The 24,011-nt window shown below is 46.2% G+C and overlaps 1 protein-coding gene across 22 annotated transcripts in view; it reads left to right on the plus strand.

Moving 5' to 3' along the window:
- Positions 1-24,011, plus strand: part of LOC119178032 (uncharacterized) — a 653,511-nt gene that overhangs the window by 211,214 nt on the left and 418,286 nt on the right. For all 22 annotated transcript variants that reach the window (XM_075892549.1, XM_075892220.1, XM_075892616.1 and 19 more), the window contains one exon: positions 11,616-11,746. In XM_075892549.1, coding sequence (XP_075748664.1) covers positions 11,616-11,746 — 131 coding nt within the window. The remainder of the gene's footprint in view (positions 1-11,615; positions 11,747-24,011) is intronic.

The following is a 24,011-nucleotide window of genomic DNA, read 5'->3' on the forward strand; positions in this document are numbered from 1 at the left end:
ATTTGAAAAAAAAGTAAAGTGCCTTCAGTACACCTTTGCAGTATGCCTGCGGTATGCGGTATGCTATTGGAACTGCAAATATTACTTAATTCAATAAGTTGTTCTTTATTTTAAAATATGCCCCTGTCCGTTTATTAGCTGAATATCACCAAGAAACAGGACACGTTTTTAAACATTTTGTGAAGTACTTTATCGAATGCTTTTTGCAAATTGGTCAATATATTGTCATTATGAGAGCTAAATGGACCAAACACAAAAGTGCAAGAAGCCTAAATAGGCTCTATTGGCATATACACACTCTCAACTTTCCCATAGAATACAATAATAATAAGTGGTCTAATATAAGCAAGACCACACAGTCCAATCTAAAGAATAGATTAGAATGGTTAGCACCTGGCCTAGTTAATGATCTTGCTTGTTCAGTATTTGTAGTAAGCACTAGGCGCGCAGAAAGAAACAAAGAATCTAAAGACGGGTGTGTGAATGTAGCATCTCCTAAGAACAGCATGTTTATTTCATTCTGACACATCCAGTACCCTTTTTGTGAAATGTCCATACTTTCTCGTCAATTGTTATTGAACTAAAAAACTTATATAGGCTAGACCCTTTGACTCTTCAATGCTCATCTGAAGGCACGCAAGAACAATCTTGGCCAGAAGCAGAGGAGTAATATGGGCCTGTTTTATGAAAACTATGGTTGCTCGCCAGGCTTCGGAGCATGTAGGATTGTGGGCTGACATCATTAGGTGGATGTGGTTAAAAGTGCAAGCACATGCAATGCATATGTAGTGTAGCTTCAATGCCTGTAGGCAAAATGAAAAATTTCTTTTTAGACGGCCCTTTGACAGCCTGTGTTAAGATAGGAATAGTTTTTATTCATAAGTAAGAAAAAATGTCGCCACAATCTGAAGTTGGTTATGATTTGACTGAGTGAGCTCGCACATGTGGGGCAGTATGCTGTTCTTGTTTCTTAATATATTGTCACGGTGCTTTGATAACAGTAATAAAAAACTTTGATCAGCGCACATGGTCTCTTCTAAATTCGTTTCGTACTCCCTCGCAGTTACTTTGTTACGGCAGGGTTAGTGAAGCGGTTGGAGGTGGTTTGATCACTATTATCGACCGGGCAACCAACGGTTTATTCCAGTAGGTTCAAGTGAGCTTTGAGGTGGTACTATGGCAGTTCGAAGCTGAAATCACTTGGAGGACTCCCATATCAAAAATAAATTGCTCGTATGTCAATAACAGGCACTTACTTCCGACTCCTTATTGAAATGCAAAATTATTTGCTTTGCCGCAACGCGGAATTGTTAAGCGGCGCAGCTGAGCCCAACAAGGGCATAAAGTTTGATACAAAACAAGCGGGAGTGTCATTATCATTGAGTCACACAACGAGCACCGCGTTGTATAATAAACAGCCTTTAACATCAAACTTTTTCTGGCATTGCTCCACTTATTCTGTTTACAGGAAGTAAAATAACAGTTCGTAAACGCGCTAATATCTTTGTAACAGTTTTTGCAGATGTCCCTTTATTTTTGTGACCGACCATGCAAACGCTAGTCAAAACGTATTTTTTTAAGAACTGGACGACGACTTTTTGGAATAATAAGTGCAACCTAAACTTAAAAACAGCGCCGAATGAAGTTATCTAGAGGTTGAACGCACAGGAAGCATGCTACACGACTACGAGTTGCTCACAAAATCTGCTTTGAACTCTAGAGCTGCCTGCTACAATCAAGGTTAAAAAACACACACACATACAATGGACTACCAACCAATCACTTACGACAGTTAACCGATGGGCAACACGATTCATACGAACCGGCCGTGATCGTAGAAGTTCGGGGTGCTGATTCATCAACAATCGCGAGGTGACACCACACACACACACAAAATAAACACAACGGGTGCTTATTTGCTTCATTCTTGATTTGTGGCTCCTACGTTACGGGGGACTTGGCGTCGAGTGTTCTGTAGACAAAGCCGTCTTCCTCACATCCTCACATAACTCGCAGCACTCGAATAGACCAACACTGCCAGAAACAACCTCGTAGTGCTTGAGCTAGGGAATTTCCGCGTGCTCCAAAGCGTTAATTTTGCTTGGTAGGGCAGGGCAGCCATCAACAATAGTTTTCGTACTGCTTATATTAGTCGATGGTTTTGTGCCTTTTTAGTTTCGTGCCGCACCATGAAACCCAATGTTTTGAAGTTTCCATCGGGTCACTACGAAACTTTTTTTCAACCGAGTCCACGCTACTATCAAAGGGCCACTATATACGCAGGGCACCTGCATCAGTTTTGGACTGAGCAACAAGACACTAAGTTTATGCAAGTAGAGGACCATGTTGAAGCATCTAATGTTACATCGCTGAAAACAAAGTATAGATACTTACTTGGTGCTTTACCCACCGATATGTGGTCCACAAGGGCGTAGCCAGAAATGTTTTGTTTTGAGGGAGGGGTCACGCCAACCCGGCGGCGGAGGGGGGGGGGGGGTGCAGAGGCATCATCTTTTTCTCTGTGACATGACTATCGGTGGTCACTTGAGCAGATTGTAAACATGTATATGTATCAAACTCATGAGATTCTCCCACCTCGGTACTCATGCGTATATGGTTTTATGTTTTGAAGAGACAAAGTAAACATAAATTATTAGCAGCACAGTACAGCAAATGACAGCTACAGTGGTAGTTTAAAGAGACGGCGTCTAGTCACACCATTTGATAGCTTTGTCTTGAAAAACGCAATATTGCCACAACCAGCCCGATCGGAGAAGATATCGTTAATCACTGTTGAACGTAGATGACGTGGTCCTTGACGGGATGAAGTCTATTTCCTAAGTCAAGAACGACTCCGCTTATAACGTGGAGTAAGAATCACCGCATGCTTATGGGAATGATTTTTATGTTCAACTACTTATGTCAAGCAGCCCTGATGCAGTGATAGCTTTTAAAGAACGTTTCTAACTTTACTCCGCGCATCCACAAATGCTTGTGATATGCAATAGCTGTTTTTTATAAGTTATGCTGCACGTTGGCAACCTACTTTCACACGCATTATTTGTCAGGCAGATATTCTCGCAACAATGGTTGACTTTAGAGTTGCACTGTGACTTTTAGTATCACTGAAGTACTGTAATCGTAGGGGTTTCATCGTGCAACCTGCGAAGGCTAGGTATTTATAGTTAAAAAAGGTTAATTTGGTCTCAATCGATAATGCACCTGAGACCAGACTATACCTACTGTAGGCATTTAGTATACCAATCCTCTTCACCTGTACATTATCATCACTATCATGTCTTGCTCATGCATCCTCAACGTTGTCGCGTAGCATCATCATCTTGGTTCGTTCATCTCAGCTGTCGGCTGCCGGTTTCTCGGGCCTAATAAAGGTCTCCTAAACCAAGACTTTATACGTGGTCGAGCGTGCTGTTGAATCCCCCGTCATCCTCTCGACCACTCTACCCCCTAGAGCTACGTTCAGGTCGCCGCTTGGGCCAGGTGTCCGGAAATATGTCGCACCAAGAGAGGTCGGTGCAGCAGCCGTTCCCACTCCGCCACCGCGTGCCACGCCTTCTCACGTCATTAACAGCCTCCAGCGTGAGCCCCATCCCTTCGCTGGTATGTGCGGGGAAGATGTGGAGAAATGCCTGGATGATTTCGAACGTGTCGGCGCTTCTAACCGGTTGGATAACACCTACAAACTCGCTTACGTCTCATTCTACCTCACGGGTGTCGCCAAGACGTGGTTCCTCAACCATTTCATCGACATCCCCGACTGATCAGCCTTTATAGATCAGCTTCGCCATGTCTTTGGCACACCGGCTGTTCGTTCGGCTCTCACAAAGAAAGCTCTCGCGACTCGGAAACATCACATCGGGGAGTGGTATACATCCTACATTGAGGATGTCCTTTCACTTTGCCGCCGGGTTGACACCTCAATGAAAGAGTCAGACAAGGTACGCCAGCTTCTTAAAGGGATTGCACCCAATGCATTCAATGTTCTTGCAATCAAGAATCCGGCTATCGTTGCTGACGTTGCGACAACCTGTCAGCGCCTCGAAGAACTTGAGTCTATGTGCCTAGAACCGGACAGTGACGCGGCCCGTACTACGGCAAATCTAAACCTACGAGACACAATAAGGGTGATTATACGCGAAGAATTAGAATCAATGGGATTCACACTACCTTCAGTGTGTCCCATTTAGTCTTCTTCAACGTCATTGCGGGATGTCGTTAGGGAGGAGCTCACGTCCATGACCCACATGGCCCAGCTGTAGCCCAATGTCGCTCGTACTCTCCCATCGTTCTTTGCATGCCATCGGCGCACCATCAGGCACCGTCAGATCGACGTCGCCGCCACGAACGTACGCGTCGGTTGCTGCCGCACCTCCCACAAGCTTTTCCACGAGCTTTCCATCACCACCACCTGAGCCATCATCTGGACCTCTCACTGCTCTCTCTCCCGGTGCACCTAACGCAAGCTATATACTACCCCCCTTATCGATCGACTCGCCCTACGTGCTATTATTGCAGTTATCATGGTCACATTTCACGCTTTTGCCGCAAGCGCCAGCAAGATGAGCGCTGAGGTTAGGACATACGCGAACGGGACTATGCTGCAGGAGCCTTGTACCAGGGCCGTCGTTATTCGTCACCGTCGTGTCAGTCTCCATCTCCGCCAGCATCCGGTGAACAGCGCAGTAGTCATCGATCAACCGGACGCCGTTCACCGTCCCCCTACCATCACTCCTCTTCTACTCTTCAGCTTGCTTCCCTCACTTCTGATCTGTGTCCGGAAAACTAAGCGATGCAGTTTTTGGAAGACAAACTGCATTCCAACACAGGACTCGAATTCCTCCAGCGCACCCTTACAATATGATTGGAGTCACAGTTAAGAGAGTGGACGTTGATGCTTTGGTGGACACTGGGGCTGGGTTTTCTCTTATTCATGCTGATTTGTGTATCCGTCTTCGAAAAGTCACGACGCTTTATAATGAACCAACACTGGTTACAGCCCAGGGAACAATGATTTGCTCTTGCGCTCTCTGTGCTGCCCGTGTGCTAATCGACGACATTCTTCGTCATATAGAATTTGCGGTGCTGTCTCCGTGCTCGCACGAACTCATTTTAGTTTGGGACTTTTTTCCTGTGCTTCCGCGGCTATTTGTAGTGCACAACGTGTCGTTCATCTTACTGACGCAGACCACTTGCCCAGTGAGGAAACCTGCAGGTCACTTCGACCCATCGCTGCTGTAGACATCGAGTTACCACCACATGAACAACAATTAGTCACAGTTTTGTCCAACAACGTGGACTCTGGGACATTTTGGTCATTCCATCGCCCCGTTGCCTTAATAAAGGCATAGCTCTTGCATCAGGTGTGGCTCGCTTCAACAATGAATCAGCTGTCCTCGCTGCTACGAACACCACACCAGATAAAATTTTACTGCTGCGGGGCACTACTGTCGCCTGCGTTGCCGATCTGGAGCCTGTGTGCGTCGTGCCTCTTACCCTGCCTCCTCTAAAGGCCATCATGGAGATCATGCTGCTTCCTCGGTCATTACAGCAGCCATCAACAAAGACTTGACAGACTAGCAGAAGCGGCAGCTGCTTGATTTGTTTCAGGGGCATGCAAACTTTTTTGACTTTCATTCATTCAGCCTGAGCCAGACAACCACTACAGCACATCGTATTCTATTCATCGTGCATCGCCGTCCGTACCGCGTCTTTCTAGCCGAACGAAAAATCATTGAGGAAAACATAGGCGATATGCTGACGGGAGATAATGCGACCCTCAACCAGTCCTTGGTTGTCCCCAATGGTTCTGGTGCGTAAAAAAGATGGTTCCGTGCGATTTTGCGTCGATTATCGAGCACTCAATAAGATCACTAGGAAGGACGTATACCCCATGCCACGTATCGACGACGACCTCGATTCCTTACAAGGTGCTGAATTCTTTTCAAGCCTTGACTTGAGTTCCGGCTACTTGCGAATCCTCGTGCACGAAAATGATAAAGAAAAAAAAACTGCGTTTGCAACCCCGGACGGTCTATACGAATTCAATGTTATGCCATTTGGTCTATGCAATGCGCCCGCAACTTTTGAGCACTTGATTGACACCGTGCTGCGTGGCCTCAAATGGAAGACTTGCCTATGTTACCTCGATGACATTGTTGTCTTTTCATCGACGTTTCCTCAACATCTGCAACACTAGAACGAGGTCCTGACTTGCCTTGCAGGCGCTGGTCTTCAAATTAACACCAAAAAGTGCCATTTAACCAGCAGATCTATCAAGGTCCTCGGTAATGTTGTTACCAAAGACGGAATTCGTCCAGACCCTGAGAAAACTGGTGCGTTGCTTCGCTTCCCTCGCCCGGACAAACCGAAAGATTTGCGAAGTTTCCTTGGTCTCGCCTCTTACTTTTGGTGATTCATAAAAAACTTTGCCTCCATAGCCGCACCACTCCATTAGGCTACTTGCTTCTGGTACGCCCTTTTAGCGGTCTCAGGAATGTGAATCGGCTTTCGACAGGTTGAAGAGTGCCCTCACGACCGACCCTGTACTCCCTCATTTTCACGATGATGCACCAACCTTCCTGCATACAGACGCTAGCGGCCACGGTTTAGAAGCCATGCTCCTGCAGCGCGACAACTCTTCGCGAGAGCGAGTCGTTGCGTACGCCAGCCGCGTCCTCTCCACAGCCGAGAGGAACTACACGATCACTGAGCAGGAGTGCCTCGCCATCGTTTGGTCAGTGCAGAAATTTGGTGCTTATCTGCATGGCCGCCATTTCACCATTGTGACCAACCAACACGCCTTATGTTGGCTTTCGACACTCAAGAACTTGTCGGGCTGCCTGGGCCGCTAGATTCTACACCTACAAGAGTATGATTTTGACATCGTATACAAGTGTGGCAGAAAGCATAGTGACGCCATTGCTCTTTCTCGCTGCTCACTACCAGTGCCTCCACTCAGCGTTTCCGCACTCACTTTGCACAACACACACTCGGAGTCCACGTCTATGGCGGTTTACTCTCTCGCCTCTATGGACCAGCTGCCTTCGGACGACCCCAACGATTTTTCGTCTATACAGCTGGCTGACCCATAATGTGGATGTATTATAGGCTACCTCACTGGCAGTTCCCGTGCACCTAATGCGAGGATCCGTCGCCAACTCTCGCAGTTTAGGCTGGACAACTCGATGCTGTACCACAAAATTTACCACCCTGACGATCAGCGCTGGGTTCCCGTTCTACCCCGATCGCTTCGGTCCGAAGTCCTCAGAGCACTTCATGACCATCCGACTGCTGGTCACCTTGGTTACCATAAGACCCACGATCGCCTTCGAAGTCGGTTTTATTGGCCAAGTATTACCACTAGTGTAGCTTGGTACGTCGGTTCTGCACTACCTGCCAATGTATAAAACTACCCACATCTGCTCCAGCCGGTACACTACAGCCTCTTCCGTGCCCAGCCACACCATTTGAATTTGTAGGCATCGATCATTACGACCTCCTTCCAGTCAGTGCTGCTGGAAACCGATGGATAGTAACAGCTGTTGACCATTTGACACGCTACGCTGTGACGGCATCTGTCACTACAGGTTCAGCTTCCGAAATTGCCGATTCATCCTCCGAGCCATCACACTGCGTCATGTTGCTCTACGTGTATTGCTCAGTGACTGTGGAAGGGCCTTCCTTTCACAACTAGTGAACGAACTTCTTCACGCCTTTGGCACAACTCACAAGACTGCCTCTAGTTATCATCCCCAGACTAACGGCCTCACTGAGCGATTCTAGTGCACTATTGCTGACATGAGCGCTGCCTATATTCAACAAGACCACAAGAACTGGGATGTAGTTGTACCATTCGTCACTTTCGCCTAAAATACGGCTATTCAGCAGACAACCGGCTACTCACCCTTTTACCTAGTTTATGAACGCTCCCCTATTTTTTTCCTGGACGTCTCATCTTTACCTGCCACGCGAGTTCATCTCCAACTTCTTCAAAGGAATACGTTTTACGGCGTTTTAGAGCCGCTAACGTACTCGTATAAACACTGAAGCCCGACAGCAAGACAGAAAGCTGGTTTATGATGAATCCCATCGTGCTGCATCCTCTTAACCTGGAAATGAAGTATTCTTTTTGACGAATATTCGCACACCCGGTTTGTGCGACAAATTCCAGCCACAGTTTATCGGGCCGTACACAGTTCTTGAAGAAACTTCACCAGTGAATTATCACGTGACACCACTTGTAGCCCCAGCAGATCGCCATTATCGAACTACTGAGGTCCTCCTTGTGTCCTGTATGAAGCCCTTCATGCGACGTTCTTCGTCCCCTTGACTTGCCGCGGCCAGGCTGGCCGCTTTCACGGGGGGGGGGATCAGTGTAGGCATTTATTATACCAATCGTCTTCATCTGTAAATTATCACCATTAACATGTGTTGCTGATGCATCCTCATCGTTGTCACGTAGCATCATCATCTTGGTTCGTTCATCTCTGCTGTCGGCTGCCGGTTTCTCGGGCCTAATAAAGATCTCCCAAACCAAGACTTCATACTATTCACTTATAAAGAACATATTTGTTGCGTATATGCGCTGAAAATTCCCAATGCGCGCAAAAACGCGAATACTGTTCTAGTTTTTTTTTTCGTAGCTTTCGTTGTTTTGCTCCCTGAAAGATAGCGTTGCAGCAAAATGTATTTCGTTGTTAGCAACGTCAACAGATTCAGTACGATGCACAATATTTCATTGCGCAACGTCGATATGTTATGCAGTATGTAATGTATACAGTGTTCTAACTAGAACATTAATTTATGTTTGCTACACTTACGCTGGCGCTAAAAGGAGCAACCCCATACCACACAATATCTCGAGTGATTAGTTCTCTAGTAATGAAGGAATGAACTCTGGTCTTGTTCAGAGCATATGCACCATATCCCGATATTCTGAACCCGGGAACTCCGACAAGAACTGCAAGCACATGCAACACGAGTTCGCTTACGCTGTATTGTGCACCATCCATGCCGGACGGTTGTCTGTTTAGGGAATTCTGATGGGAGTCGCCGGAATTTCACTGCATCAACTCCTTGGGGATTATTCACAGTTGAGACAAAGGATCACAGCGCGACAGACACTACCATCCTTTTGTAGGGGCGCAATCACAAATGCGAGACATTTCGCGCACAGAAAAAGCTAAGATACTGGGTGAGTGCGAACTTACCGGGTCCTGAAGGGAAGCGGAAGAAATGTATATCTGCGAATCTTGCCGCCAGAAGAAAAACGAGCACTAGTGTTTCAAGTGGAACTTTACCAGCCCCCATGTATTACTAATAAAAATCTCGTACCTCGCATTCAGTGTACCTCACATTCAGCCGTAACTTTGCTGAGCATGTTGCTTTCTAGCAGTGCGAATTCCCGCCCTTGAAATACGCTGCCTACGTGCATTGCTGAGTATTTCATGCTCTGTCTTGATCAGCGTCTCATAATGAGACTCAATGACTGCAACAAAACGCAGTAAGTAACATTTGATGATTATTTCTTGAAAGGCGACGCTGCTCCCATTGCACACTTTACAACTGGCTAAAAAGCTACAGTGGTTGAAGAAACGATTCCCAGTTGCTGTTCTGTACTGCCTGACGCTGCTTTCAGTGCATACTCTGCAACTAAGCCAACAAAAATTTAGTGCATCTAAACTGATTGCTTGTCTTTTTACGAACAAGTGCACAGTCTTGTTGAAGTTTTGCTTTGCTAGTCAACATAAGCATTTGCTTCCATCTACGTTCTTAAGGCCTGACCCCACGCACTCGTTGCAGTGCATGAGCGCCTCAAATTTCGACGCGGCGCCATGCCCACCACTTGTGGAGATAATGGCCTTACAGCTTCTTTAAAGAAGCTGTAAGGCCATGTGCCCTCTCTCTTTAAAGGAACAGGACGCAGGGCTGTGCCAGAAAGCCCAACGCTTACGCGCTGCTGCAGGTACGTGTGGTCAGGCCTTCAACGCGCGCCCAAGAACCACCTTGGTGATTGGAGTGAGGCACTTACGAGCGCATTCATGAAAACAAGAGCATTTGTATAGAGAGCTACTACATAAAAATTTCGGAAGAGGTGTCGATCATGTACGTATCTCTTACGCCCCAAAAAGTGCTAAGTGTTTTGGACGTGCAAGAACCACATTCAAATACTGGCGAGGTTTTCGTAGAAAAGCATGGAGACCACGTTTGCTACTAGTCTTAACCCTCTTCATGCTTGGTGAGAAGAGTAAACAATTTTCATTATTTGGCAGCAACCATGCTTGTGTGTAACAAAACTCAAATTTCCCTTGAAGGACAGCTTGTCATAGCAACGCACCTTTGTGTCCAGAAGTTCTATTTACTCGCCGGCAGCGGTCTGACAGCCGCACATTGCTGTCACTTTATCTGGTCAATGGCGTCTCGTGCTGTGAGTGTCCTCACCTAAATACCTTACACTGTGGTTTCAGATGTAGAATTACCCGAAACCTGAGATCAGTGCTCGTGTGAGTGAGCCACTACGCTAGAGAATATATATAAGCACTGTGACCATACCTTGTGGAGACGCGTGTGGATAACGACGCGTGGGATGGCGTGGCTCGAGGACTTTTAAGGCCTGACAACGCGTATTGTTTGCATCGCGTTGACGCGTGGCTTTTTCACGAGGCACCATGGCATCTTCTTGTAGAGAGAGTGTGCGTGTAGCAGCGCGAAGCTGTGTGATTTCTATCCCAATATAAAAGAGAACTCGGCACCGCGTCAAAGAGATACGCACCGACGCGCTGCAACGGATACGTGAGATCACGACTTCAAAGCATGCGCCCAACGCGCGCCCACGCGCCATCTCGCTACTGATGACGACGATGCTCTGAAGTCGCTGAGCTGTTAATAACTCGCTATTAGGAATTCCTAGAGTGTTCGCTGAGTAGCTTAGCGGTAAGCTTTACGCGTTTGTAGTGGGAGGTCGCTTTCTCGACACACCGCAGCGGAAGTTTACATTTTCGTTTTTTTTTGCAGCCTGTTCGTATATCCTCCACAACGTCATATCCGTGACAGAATTACATCCACGAGACCATGGTAGACCCCGGCATACAGAATTTTTATGAAAAAAAGGCATCATCAAGCGTTCCACACTCTCTATGGAATATAAACGGCCCCAATAGTTTCGTCAGGTCAAGTACCACCCCAAGCAGACCTTAGTGCCTCATCAAAGCTTCGCGTCCACTGCTTCTCTCTGGGCTCGCCCTGTGCTTTTTATAATATAAAGGAGGTATAGGCTCGGTAAACAGATGCGTTTTTTTATTCCTTCTCATCACCATCATTAGTCTGACTACACTCATGCATTGCAGGGCAGATGCCTCTCCCATAATTCTCCCACAAACCCAAACTTGTGCTGTCTGCTGCCCCAATTTAGCTGCGCACTTTTGAATCTCATCGGCGCACCTAACTTCTACGCGTCATTGATTTAAATTTCACAATGTTTACTGAAACGTCATGCTGAAAGCGCTCCACATATTTGTACAATTTCATGTTTTACTGAAAGTCGTCCTTTCTTGTAGTTTTTTACGACGTATCATTCACTTTTTTTTACGCTGTAGGTACACGACATCGAGTTTGCGCCAAGTATCGACGTGGTTATCAACGAGACTCTCCCTGCCCTCGAAAGTCTTCGCCAGGCTGGAATAATTCACTACATCGGTGTCACTGGCTACCCGCTGAACACGTTAAAGTGAGTAGCTCGAACGAGTTTATGCCACTTTGTGTATAACAGAAATTTGCACACATTTCTTTCAGAAGAACAGGAGCCTTTTTACTTTGCCGGATTCTCACAGTTTGCTTGTCTGAATCCCCCAAGCTATCAAAGTCATCGAAGTCATAAAGGCAATTAAAGTACGTGCAAAGTGCAGCAATAGACGAAGAGGTGCCATAGAACTTATAAAAGAATTTCCACTTCTCTAGTGGACGTGTAATAATTGTTATCAACACGAAGGACTACATCATAGATGAAAAAAGGCAGTTACAGGACAGAAAATTTTGTAAATCGCTTCATTCTCGGAAATTATCGTTAAGTATTCAGGCAACGAAAATCCGCAAAGTTGCAGTGCCTTCAATGTTTACGTGCAAGACCATTACTATTCTGTCCCCCACGCGGAACTGATGAGAAACATCAAGTCATGCCTCTGTTATGAAAATGTTGAAGTCAAGTTTATGAAAAATACCGGGGTATCAGTTGCCAGTCTTCCAAAAATCTTCGCCTATTATTTGAAATCTACATTCGTTGGATGTCGCAGAGAGATGTATGTTCAGTATTCCAGAGTCTGGATTGTGTAGAAAGTAGCTGCTCTTCTCAACAATACTTCATTGGCCGTAATAGACAAGAATATTGATAAATAATTGCTTGGTCTGACCAAGATAAGTCTTTCGGTTCGTTGGCAATGTTATAGTTATATTTGTGAAAGTCGTGAAATGTTGCAATGTTATGTTTCAAGGTGTTTAAGGAATATGGGATGTGTCTTAAGTTCACAAATTATGTTGCCCATAATAACCAGTTGCAGTTGCTTGATCTAAAATTTCACACTCATGGGGCACATATGTTGGCTGTATAATCCTAAAACAGTAAACTCCTATTGTCGACTTTAGAGGACATCCGAGGGAACCACAATTCTGCGACCACATGCTCACTACATATCCACCGAGAGAGACAACCAAAGGCACTCTATGGACGGAGAGCTTGAACATGGTCGCTGTATGAACAAAAAAGGGGAACGTTAGTACGAAATGCCTAAGCGAACCCCACTACCCTTTGTCCACACACTCTGTTCTCGGGCCGGCGCCCACGTGGTGGAAAGAGTAAACAGTGTAAACAATTTGTATGGTTGGTACACCCACCTGTTTAATGATAGTTTCTGCGGCTGTCCGTTTATTCCTCTATTGCGCGCTGACAAAAGTGCCCAAGTTGGCAAACTTGCTCATTAAGCAGGCGACCAATGATGTTATTTACGTCATTGTAGGTGTGGTACCTCGTTGTCCGCGTTTCTGTTTCCGTTAGAAATTAGCAGCGTTCTTCGTATGTGTAGTTGCTTATACTTTCAGGGATGTATAATAATTGCTCTGTGTTGGGGTGCTCAACACCCACAAAAAAATAGCCAGCATAATGTTTCTACTCATTCACCGTGAGACTTTACGAGAAAGAACGACGGAAGGAACGGATCATCACGGTGCGTTTAAACAGACGAGCCACTGCAACATTGCGCGAATTATTGCGTTTTTTATCGTTATCGAGCTTTCATTCTGGTGTATCGACGCTAGTTGGATGCACGCGACCATAGTAAACGACGAACGTTATCGTAGCCTAAGCATGTGTTGGTTCAATTCGACCACCGTGCAAGGGTACTCGCTTAAATGTGCTGTATTTATTATTTACAGAAACACCAATGAGGCAATCGTTGACTTCAGAAATACCAAGCAGTGATTTAGACGTCGCGTTTCTAATCAGAACAAGTAGGATGTTCACTACGAGCTCTAACTAATATCTGAGCCTTGTTACACTGGTCTGCATGAACGCCGTTAAAGATAGAGGGACCCTCTCTGATTTTAGAGAGAAGCGGCGATGTCCCGAATGTTCGTCTTGAAATAAAGAAACGTTCCTTCCTTTTGCCAAGGAGAAACCGTTTTTCCATATAAAATCAAGATGCCTGACCCCGGCTTAGCGAAGCGAGTAAGCGAAGCGAGTTCATCGATTCTCGGCTGATAAAAAGTACATGATACTGAAAATCGTAAACAGTCCCGCTGTGCTTCTTATCGAACTAAATGACCCTACAATCTAGCAGAGAAAACTGTGATGATGAAAACATCTCAAAACAGAACGACGGAACTCGTACGTTTCGTTCGGCCAGTGAGACGGCGTTCACATTGAAAGGGGCGGATACTGTGGAGTTCTCCCTCGAAGACTGCATGCTAGGCTCGCTGTACTTAATTCTCAAAAAGTGACGCAGTGCGGCGATGTTGTGCACGCGTTTCGGGGCAACAGGTCGCTAGTTGTGCCCCCTAACTCGATCACAGCAGAACACAGCAGTGTACAGCAGAACAATTCGGTTTAGCGGTGCAAATTTCGAATAGATAGATGTTCAACAGTTTTCAAGCAGCTGGAGCTGTGACAGCGCCCCAGCCGTGAAGAAGGTGGTGTCATCTAGAAGGATTGAACGAAAAGTGAAAAAATGGGCAGATCCCATGTACAGTGGGAATCGATGAGATGCGAAGCCCGAATCAGAGAGGATGATGTGTCACTTTAAAATCAGCACAACTTTACGAGGTGGAGGTACATGATGCCGTACATGACTTCCGTGCCATGATTATCATGCTTGTATGTGTCCTTTACCTTTGTGATCTATTCAAGTCACGTGATACAAAATTCAGTATACGTGGAGCTAGCAAAACGCCTGCGAGAATGCTATGAGCGTGGTATGTTGCCATGTTTCTATATATCACGCGTGTCAAGATTATCATGTTCGCACCAGTCATATATTTTGTCATCCATTGAGGTCACGTAACACCAAATTTGGTGTATGTGGAGCTAGAAAAATGGTTGCGAACGCATCATGAAGGGTCCAATATAGGCACCTGACAGAGCACCAGAGTGCACGACGAAGCTCTTTGGGCCGCCTCAGCATTTTTGGTATACCGATCGCCAGGAATACTAAGAAAATGGAACGCTCGCTGAACACAGTGACACGCTAAAGTGTCAGTGCCTTTTTTGGCACGTTTCTAAAAAATGCTTCTTGGCGCTTACATAATCAGCCGTGACCCCCTTGCAAACACACACAAAAAATTATATACATGCGCAAGTTCAGTTTTGCTGCGCCTACTCGCTTTGCTACGCATGATAAGACATAGTTTTGCTGTGCCTACTCGCAAGGCCGTGTGTTATGGCGCTACCATCAGATCTCTTAAACTGCATTGCCAGGTGCCTATATTTCAATGCAGCGTCGACGCGCGCGCATGCTCGCAGAGCGACGCTACGTTAGCGAAACGCGAGCACTGTATAGTCTGACGCAAGGCGTGACCGGCGCGACCAGCGTTCGTCGGCGCGGCCTGGCGAAAACTGGCGCAAAATGCGACATGCTGCATTTCGTGCCGATGGATTACCCGGACAACACTACGGCTTCCTCTTTTAGTGAAGGAGGAACGCCGGACGCGCTGAAACGCGCATGTGAAAAGCAACGCAGTACGCGCCGGCGAGTATATGGCCGAACCGGCGCCTGGTGTGGCAACGCTGGCGTGACGCAACGAAAGAACGCCAGTGAGCACGTGCACTACTTCACGTTGAAATGTAATAACTCCTTGACTGTGGCACGTAGTCACGTTCTCACATGACACGCATCTCATGATTGTCATGTTTCCACACTTCACATACCTTCGTCATCCATTGGCTTCACGTGATACGAAATTTGGCATATGTGAAGCTAGCAAAACGGCCGCAAGCGAGTCACGAGTGCGGCATGTAGCCATGTTGGTACATGACACGTATGTCATGATTATCATGTTTAGATGTGTGATTTACCTATGTCGTTTGCTCGCGTCGTCTAATACTGAGTTTGTTACATGTTAATTTATTGAAACCGCAACGAGCGCATTATGAGGGTAGCATGTAGTCATGTTGTTACATGTTAGGCATCTCATGATTATCATGTTTGCACCAGTCACATACCTTCGTCATCTATTCCCGTACTGTAATGCCAAATTTGGTATGTGTGACGCAAGCGAAACGGCTGCGAGCGCATCATGAATGTGGCATGTGGTCATGTTGGTACATGAGACGCGTGTCGTGATTTTCATGTTGGGGTCTGTTGCTTGTGTTTGTCATGCAATCATTTCATACCATACTAGTTTCGCAACATGCGATGTTAATGAAACCGCCGCAAGAGCTGCAGGACCATGAAATGTGAATCATGACATGCATAACATACATATAAAGGCTTTCATGTCTTGATTAGTGAAATATGTTCTTCATACAGTCATGTTATGCCATACCAAGTTTGGTATCGATACTATTATAAAAACGGCCAGGACAGATAAAGTCGTAGGTGGCTAGATAGATAGATAGATAGATAGATAGATAGATAGATAGATAGATAGATAGATAGATAGATAGATAGATAGATAGATACGTTAAAAGTCGCCAAAGTTCGCTAAGAAATGCTTCGCATATGAAAAAATTGGCAGATCCCCCGTACATTGGAAATTGGTGACATGTGAAGAACGAATGAGAAGTGTTAATACGTCACTTTAAAATCAGCACAATGTTACAATGTGGAGGTAAATTATGCCGTACATGACTTCTTTCTCATGATTAATATGTTTGCATGAGTCGTTTACCTTCGTCATCAATTCAAATCACGTGACACCAAATTAAATATATGTGGAGTTAGCGAAACAACCGCGAGCCCGCTGTGAGCATGTTGTGTTGTCATGTGCTGACATGACACGCATGTCAGGATTATCATGTTTGCGCCAGTCATATACTTTGTCATTCACTGACGTTGCGTACACCAAATTTTGTATATGTGGAGCTATAGCAAAACGGCCGCGAACGCATCATGGAGGCCCCAATAAACTTCAATGTAGCATTGACACACGCGCACGCTTGGCACAGCGACGCTAGTTAGCAAAACACAAGCACTCCAAAGTCTGACGCCAGGCGCCGGCAACCAGTGCGAAATGCGACATGCTGCATTTCGCGCCAGTGCGTTACCCTGACAACACGGCGTCTCCCTTTTTTTGTGATGGAGGGACGCCGGATGCTATGAAACACGCATGCGTCAAAGCAAAGCAACGCGGCGCGTGCCTGCGAGTAAATGGCAGGACTGGCGCCTGGCCTGGCAATGCCGGCGTGACGGGACGAAATGAACGCCGGCGATCATGCATACCGCGTCGGGTCGAAATAAATTGGCGCCTTCACTGTGGCACGTACTCGTGTTCTCACATTACACGCAAGTCATGTTTATCATGTTTGCACCAGTCACATACCTTCGTCATTCATTGGCGTCACGTAATATCAAACTTGGCATATGTCACTGGTCTGATAAGTAGCTAACCTCCCTGTCCTTCCTCTTTCAATTCTCCTTGGCTTATGGGAAACTAGCGAAACGACCGCGAGCGCATAATCAGTGTGGCATGCAGTAATGTTGTTAAATGACACGCATGTTGCGATTATCGTGTTTAGATAAGTCATTTACCTATTTTGTCCATTCGCGTCACGTAATACCGAGTTTGGTACATGTGAAGCTAGTGAAATGGCCGCGAGCGCATCATGAGCGTAGCAAGTAGTCATGTTGTTACAAGACATGCATGACATGATTTTCATGTTAGGGTCCGTCGCTTGTGTTTGGCATGCAAGCATGACATACAATGCCAGTTTTGCAACATGCCATGTGAACGAAACCACTGCAAAAGCTGCAGAACCCCAAACGTAAATCATTACGTTCATGACATGCATATCCTTATTTTCGAGTTATGACTACAAAAATATGTTTTTCATACAGTCATGTCATGCCATACCAATTTTGGTATAGATACCATTAACGGAGCGACCGGGCGAGCTAAAGGTCATGCGCTCCTAGATAGAGAGATAGATAGATAAATACGCTCAAAGTCCCTGAAGTTCGCTAAGAAATGCTTCGCATTTAAAAAATGGCTGCATATCCACGGAGTGAATGATGGAAAGCGGGGCGAAGCATCTATCCGTTCATTCGTTCTTGTTTCCGTCCACCAATGCGTCCGTCTGTGTGACCGTCCATGCGTCCTTCCGCCCGTCCATGCATGTGACTGTTAGTGCGTCCGCACGTCCATCTGTTCGTCCGTCCCTGCGTTTGTCCATGCATCCGCCCCTGCGTCCGTCCATGCGTCCATCCCTCCATGCAGCCATCCATGCGTCTGTCAGCGTGCCCGTTCGTCCATCTAGTCAACACTCCAAGTACCACCATCTCGCATCTTTTCATCGTATATTCCGCATATAGAAGCGCCGCTATCCAGCGGACATTTCAAGGACTAAAGGAGAGGTGGCACACCCACACTTTTTTACGGCTTGCGCTTCATCTCTACTTCCCACCTTTAACCAACTCGAGTTCATGGTATATACTAGTTCACTGCATTCATGGCACTGTGGCCGAACGCTCGCTAAACCTTTCTAAAACCAAGGAGGTTACGCCCAGCGAGTATAACGTAGCAACCATGTCTTGCCAGATAGGGCTCACATGCCAATGGCTGCTGATTGGGAATGAGGGACAGGAAAATTCGGCTTTTAGTTAACGCGCACGCCGCGAATTTTTTATTGTTCAACAACGCACAGGAGAAATCTCCCACCGGCACCACCTTGCAGGTCAAAAGGTAAGACTGATTGCACACTACGACTAGGACTACGACTACAAGGGACAATCAAGTGTCGCTTTAAGGAGCTTCACCCATGAAAAGAGAGCCTGCGACGACCTTTGTTGACAGACCCGCGCACTTCTTAGCGGTGATTTTACCGAGAAGTTCGGCCCAGGAGGACACCTAGGTGCCGGGTCAGGAGTAACTCTTGCGAGGCTTTTTGCTCATACAAAGCATAGATGATTTATTCACATATTTACAATACTTGGCAAACTAGGTGAGCAGACGCGCCTTTACATAAGCAACGCCGTGAGACACAACCAGCCGTCACAAAGGCCACCGATAGAAGGCCCTCAGTGAACGTGCGATGCACTTTTTTGTACCCTGCATTGTGCACGCACTTTTTTCAACGCCAACTGCGTGTCTCAGCGACGCCGATGCGCGTTTAATTTGGCGCACACAGACATCTCTCACGTTGCTGCAGGACGCGGACCACTTTAGCAGGGCTCCCCAATGACTGTCTCTTGCAGGGGTACGTCTTTGCTCTCAGTCAATAAATCGCGTCCACCACCTCAGGAGGTCCCGTAAGAGCAACAGTACCACTGCTCCCTGAAGTGGCCCTTGTACATGGTCCATCGCGATTGTCCGTGTGAGTCCCAATAGTTGTTGATCGCAACACAAATCCGCACACCACACAGCAGGTCGCACAACAAGCACACTTCGCCGTCGTCACAATCACACTACACCAACGCCCGCTTGGTGCCAGCAGGCTACTACACAGCTGCCAAGACCCGGCCACCGCTGCCTGATTGTTCCCTGGTCCAGGTTGGAACACTGCGCTGAAGACGTACAAGGTCCGCAGAGGCTAGTTCTTTCTGGGCCAGTAGCCCTAGCTGGACTTCTCTGCCTGACTTTGGCGGGGAAGAGCGCACACAAACAGCACACCAACACTAAGAGCAGTCAGCCCTCCAGATACCCACCAGGTGTCAACACTCAGCAAGGCTTCTTTCCAACCTTTTAGGGTCTTTCCTAACATTTACGGTCGAAGCTCCTTAAAGCGGCATTCGTTCATTCCTCGTCGTAGTACGTAACATGTCTTACGCTTTGACCTGCAAGGTGGTGCCGGTGGGAGACTTCTCCTGTGCGTTGTTGAACAATAAAACATTTTCAGCATGCACGTTTACTAAAAGCCGAACTCTCCTGTCTCTCATTCCCTCTTAGCAGCCATTGGCATGTACATTGACCAAAATCTGACAAGAAAGAGTAGCTACGTTATGCTCGCTGGGCGTAACCTCCTTGGTCTTAGGAAAGTTTAGCGAGCGTTAGGCCGCAAGCCCCGCCAGTTATATAGCCATGCATTTGCAGTCCATTATTCTCTGTGTCACTTTCTCCGGCTTTATTATTGCTGTTCCCTCAAATGACATCTTCATAAACTTCAGTGAACTACTATATACCATGAACTCGATGTGGCTAAAGGTGGAAAGTAGACACGAAGCGCAAGCAGTTTTTACTGCTTGCGCTTCGTGTCTACTAAAAGTGTGCGTGTGCTCCTCTTGTTTAGTTCTTGGAATGTCCGCAGGATGGCGGTGCTTGATGATGATGACGGAAGGTGTTCCGTTATTTGTATAGGAAAAGCGTGGACACACAGTGGAGAAAAAGAACTAGAAGACTCACTAGTAAATATACGGCTGGTATTGTAAGCCATATGTCAACAAAGAGCGTTAAGGGAAAAGTCAGGGAGGCGGAGAGGATTTACTGGATGGCAGCTATGGAGAAAAAACCGGCTTTGAGTAACTACCGAAAGGGCAAAAATGAAATAAGGAGGGAGGCATTTTACGATAATTCAAGGGGAAGCGCTTTACTGTTTGAAGCGAGATCGGGTTGCCTTAGAACGCGTAGTTATAAAGCAAGATTCAGTAAAGAAGAAGAACAATGCACATGCTGCGGGAAAGATAAGGAAACGGCGGAGCATGTTCTGATTGAATGTGGAGATATCCACCCAGGTGTACGCTTGGGCACGAGCCTACAGGAAGCCTTGGGTTTCAGGGACAACAATGGAAAGCTGAACACACCCGCGATTGAAATAAGTAAGAGACGGTTAGAGTATTGGTGGCAGAAAATTAGAGAGAAAGGTCAAAAATAAATATTGGAAAAATAAAATATGGACAGTGTACCGTAAATGGCAGAGAACTTAAGCTGAAAATTTACCTTTTTTTTCCATTAAGATAGAATTTATCGAAGTAGAGGCATTAGGCCAACATAAAAAAAGAAGAAAAAGGGTTTTTTTTTCTTTTTTTTTGTCGAGCCTGGTGGCATACTTGTCACCACCCCGTTATAAAGGGGACGCTCATAGCATCCATCCATCCATCCATCGAGTAGTTTTTAGTGGCGCAAGGGCCAATCGATGGCCAAAGAGCGCCATTTCGATTGACTACAGATATGAACAATGATATGGTACGTGGCTGTAAAGGGGCCTTAAAATTCCTCGCTCTAAACCGGGTTAAAACATGAAAGTAAAAAAATCATGACAGTGGCGTGACATATATGTAGTGATAGCTGATGGCAAAATGTCATGATAATAAAACCATGATGAAGATGTAGTCACCGCAGCCACGAGGTCGTGCTACGGATAGAGGTCGTGCTACGGATGACCACAAAATATCGGGTGAAAGCTTTGCACATCTTTTAAAAACGTAAAAAGTGTTTGCAGTTTAAAAAGCGGATCCCTACCGATGAGCATCCCAGGGTATAGAGGGAGCTGCTCTCGGTAGGGCAGTAAAAAGTGCTTTTTTCTTAGAGCATCTAGCTCATTGCACTGAACGAGAATGTGGAGAACTGTAAGGGGCTCTCCACATCTCTCACAATATGGTGGATCACCAGTATACAGAAGAAATGAATGTGTAGAATGTGTGTGTCCTGTTCTAAGCCTTGTTAGTATTACTTCTGTGTGTCGTGATTTTGATATTGGCGGCCAATAACCTAGTTGCGGCTTAATAGCATGGAGTTTATTATCTGTGTGTTTATCCCACATGCTCTGCCAATACCCCCTGAGCTTTCGTTTTATAAAAGGTTTTAAGTCAAGTGCAGGGACTGGTGTTGATGCATTGGCAGTAGTGACATTGGCGCAAGCAGCCAGATTGTCGGCCAAACGTTCCCTTGTATTTCACGGTGCCCTGGAACCCAGCAGACAACGACATGCTGTTTCGATGTGTAGAGTGTGCACAGAAGTGAGTAGATTGACACCAGCACGGGGTTCTTGTGTTTTTTGGGAGTTTTCAGGGCTTTGACCACGCTTAGGGAATCTGTGTATATTACCACCTTTTGTAATTTTATCTGTTTAATGTGTTTTACGACCGCCAGTATTGCAGAAGCTTCTCCTGTGAAGATGCTTGCATTAGGATGAAGAATGCCGGCCTAGGAAAAGGATTGGCCTACCGCTGCATATGACACAGAAGTGTTTGACTTTGACGCATCAGTAAAGAACTCAGGGATGTGTATTTATGTTGTAGTTCTAAAAAGTAAGTATGTATGTGTACAAGTGGTGCGTGCTTTTTGACATCAACAAAAGAAACATCACAGTCTATAAGCTGCCACTGCCACGGTGGAAGATATGTTGCAGGAGCCATCAAACTGGGTTCAAGAAGAGGCACACCTTTTTCTTCGGCCAGGCTCCTTACACGCAGCGCGTAGGGCTGCCTAAACGAAGGACGGTTCTCGAACAAGCCAGAACAAGACAAATCATTAATTGTGAAATGGGAAGGATGTTTGTTGTCTGCCTTCACTTTCAAAAAGTACAAAAAGGACAAGGAACATCTTTGTAGGTGGAGCGACCATTCAATCAAATCCACGTACAGGCTCTCCACAGGGCTGGTGCGGAAAGCACCCGTAGAGAGGCGAATGCCTAGATGGTGGACAGTGTCGAGAATTTTCAAGGCTGTTGGTGTTGCCGACTGATAGATTATAGCACCATAATCTAGGCGTGTGCGTACGAGGCTTTTATATAAGTTAATTAAACATTTCTTGTCACTATCCCATGTAGTGTGTGACAACACTTTCAAAATGTTCATTGTTTTTAAGCACCTGTCCCTTAAATACTTGATGTGTGGGATGAAGGTTAGCTTAGTGTCTAATATGAGACCAAGAAACTTGTGCTCGGTCTTCACTGACAGACGTTGACCATGCAGGTCAATGTCGGGATCAGGATGGAGGCCCCTCTTTCGGCTGAACAAGACACAAGTGCTCTTTTGCGCGTTGAGTATAAAACCATTCTCGTTTGCTCATTGAGATACCTTGTTCAACCCTAGTTGAACTTTCGTTGGCACATTGAGATGTTGCATGATTTGTAACCAATCTGCACATCATCGACATATATGCAGTAAAAAATATTTCATGGGAGAGACAGGTGCAAGGAATTCATTTTAACTATGAAAAGTGGGCAGCTCAATACACCTCCATGTGGCACTCCTGTTTCTTGGACAAATACTCGAGATAAGACAGTGCCAACTTGGACACAGAATGTACAGTTGGACAGGTAGCTTTCCATAATTGTCGGCATTCTACCCCGCACACATAAATGTGACAGGTCTCGCAATATGCCGAAGCGCCATGCAGTGTCTTATGCCTTTTCCATATCGAGGAACACAGACAGAAAAAATTACTTGTGAACAAAAGCGTCGTCAATTTGTGCTTCGATACGGACAAGGTGGTCAGTGGTGGACCGAGCCTCTCGAAACCCACACTGGTATGGGTCAAGTAGGCCACTAATTTCAAGGAAGTGCATCAGGCGCCTGTTAATCATTTTTTCAAAGACTTTGCAAATACAGCTGGTTAATGCTATTGGCCTGTAGCTGGAAAGTGAGGCCGGGTCCTTGCTTTGTTTTAGGATTCGGATAATGATAGCTTCCTTCCAGGCTGAGGGTAGCTCGTCAGAAGACCATATAGCATTATACAGAGAGAGGAGAGCTTTCTGGGTTTCAGTGGGAAGTGTTTTAACATTTCATATGCCACACGGTTCGGGCCTGGGGCAGATTTATTGCAGCAGGCAAGTGAGGCCTGCAGTTCAGCCAAACAGAAAGGTTCGTTGTATGCCTCATGTGTTCTGGGCTTGCGCTCTAATCTCTGTTTTTCTATTGCGGTTTTGTATTGTCGGAACACTTCACTATAGTGTGTTGAGCTGGAGACCTGTTCAAAGTGCGCTCGGAGAGTGTTTGCCTGGTCTTCCAAACTCTCCCCTTGTGTGTTCACTAGAGGAAGCAAATGTGCTCCTCGTCCTGCCACTTCACCAACCATGCTCCAGACTCTCGACTCATCTGTGTATGAGTTAATGCCCGATACAAATTTGTGCCAACTTTCTCTTCTCGCCTGTCGGCGCGTCCTCCTTGCTTGCGACTTGACGTTCTTAAAGTTTGCAAGATTCTCGGCTGTGGGCGAGTCTCTAAGCAACCTCCATGCCTTATTTTGTTTTTTTCGAGCATCACGGCACTCATTATTCCACCATGATACTCGTCGTTTGCTTGACGGTACACATGTTTGGGGAATACGTTTTGTTGCTGCATCAACCAGGAAAGCTATGAAGTAGCATACAGCATCCTCTATGCTCAATGCCGCCATGTCAGTCTAAGATAATA

This window comes from Rhipicephalus microplus, chromosome 1 (assembly GCF_043290135.1).
Source record: "Rhipicephalus microplus isolate Deutch F79 chromosome 1, USDA_Rmic, whole genome shotgun sequence".
Taxonomy (NCBI): Eukaryota; Metazoa; Arthropoda; class Arachnida; order Ixodida; family Ixodidae; genus Rhipicephalus; species Rhipicephalus microplus.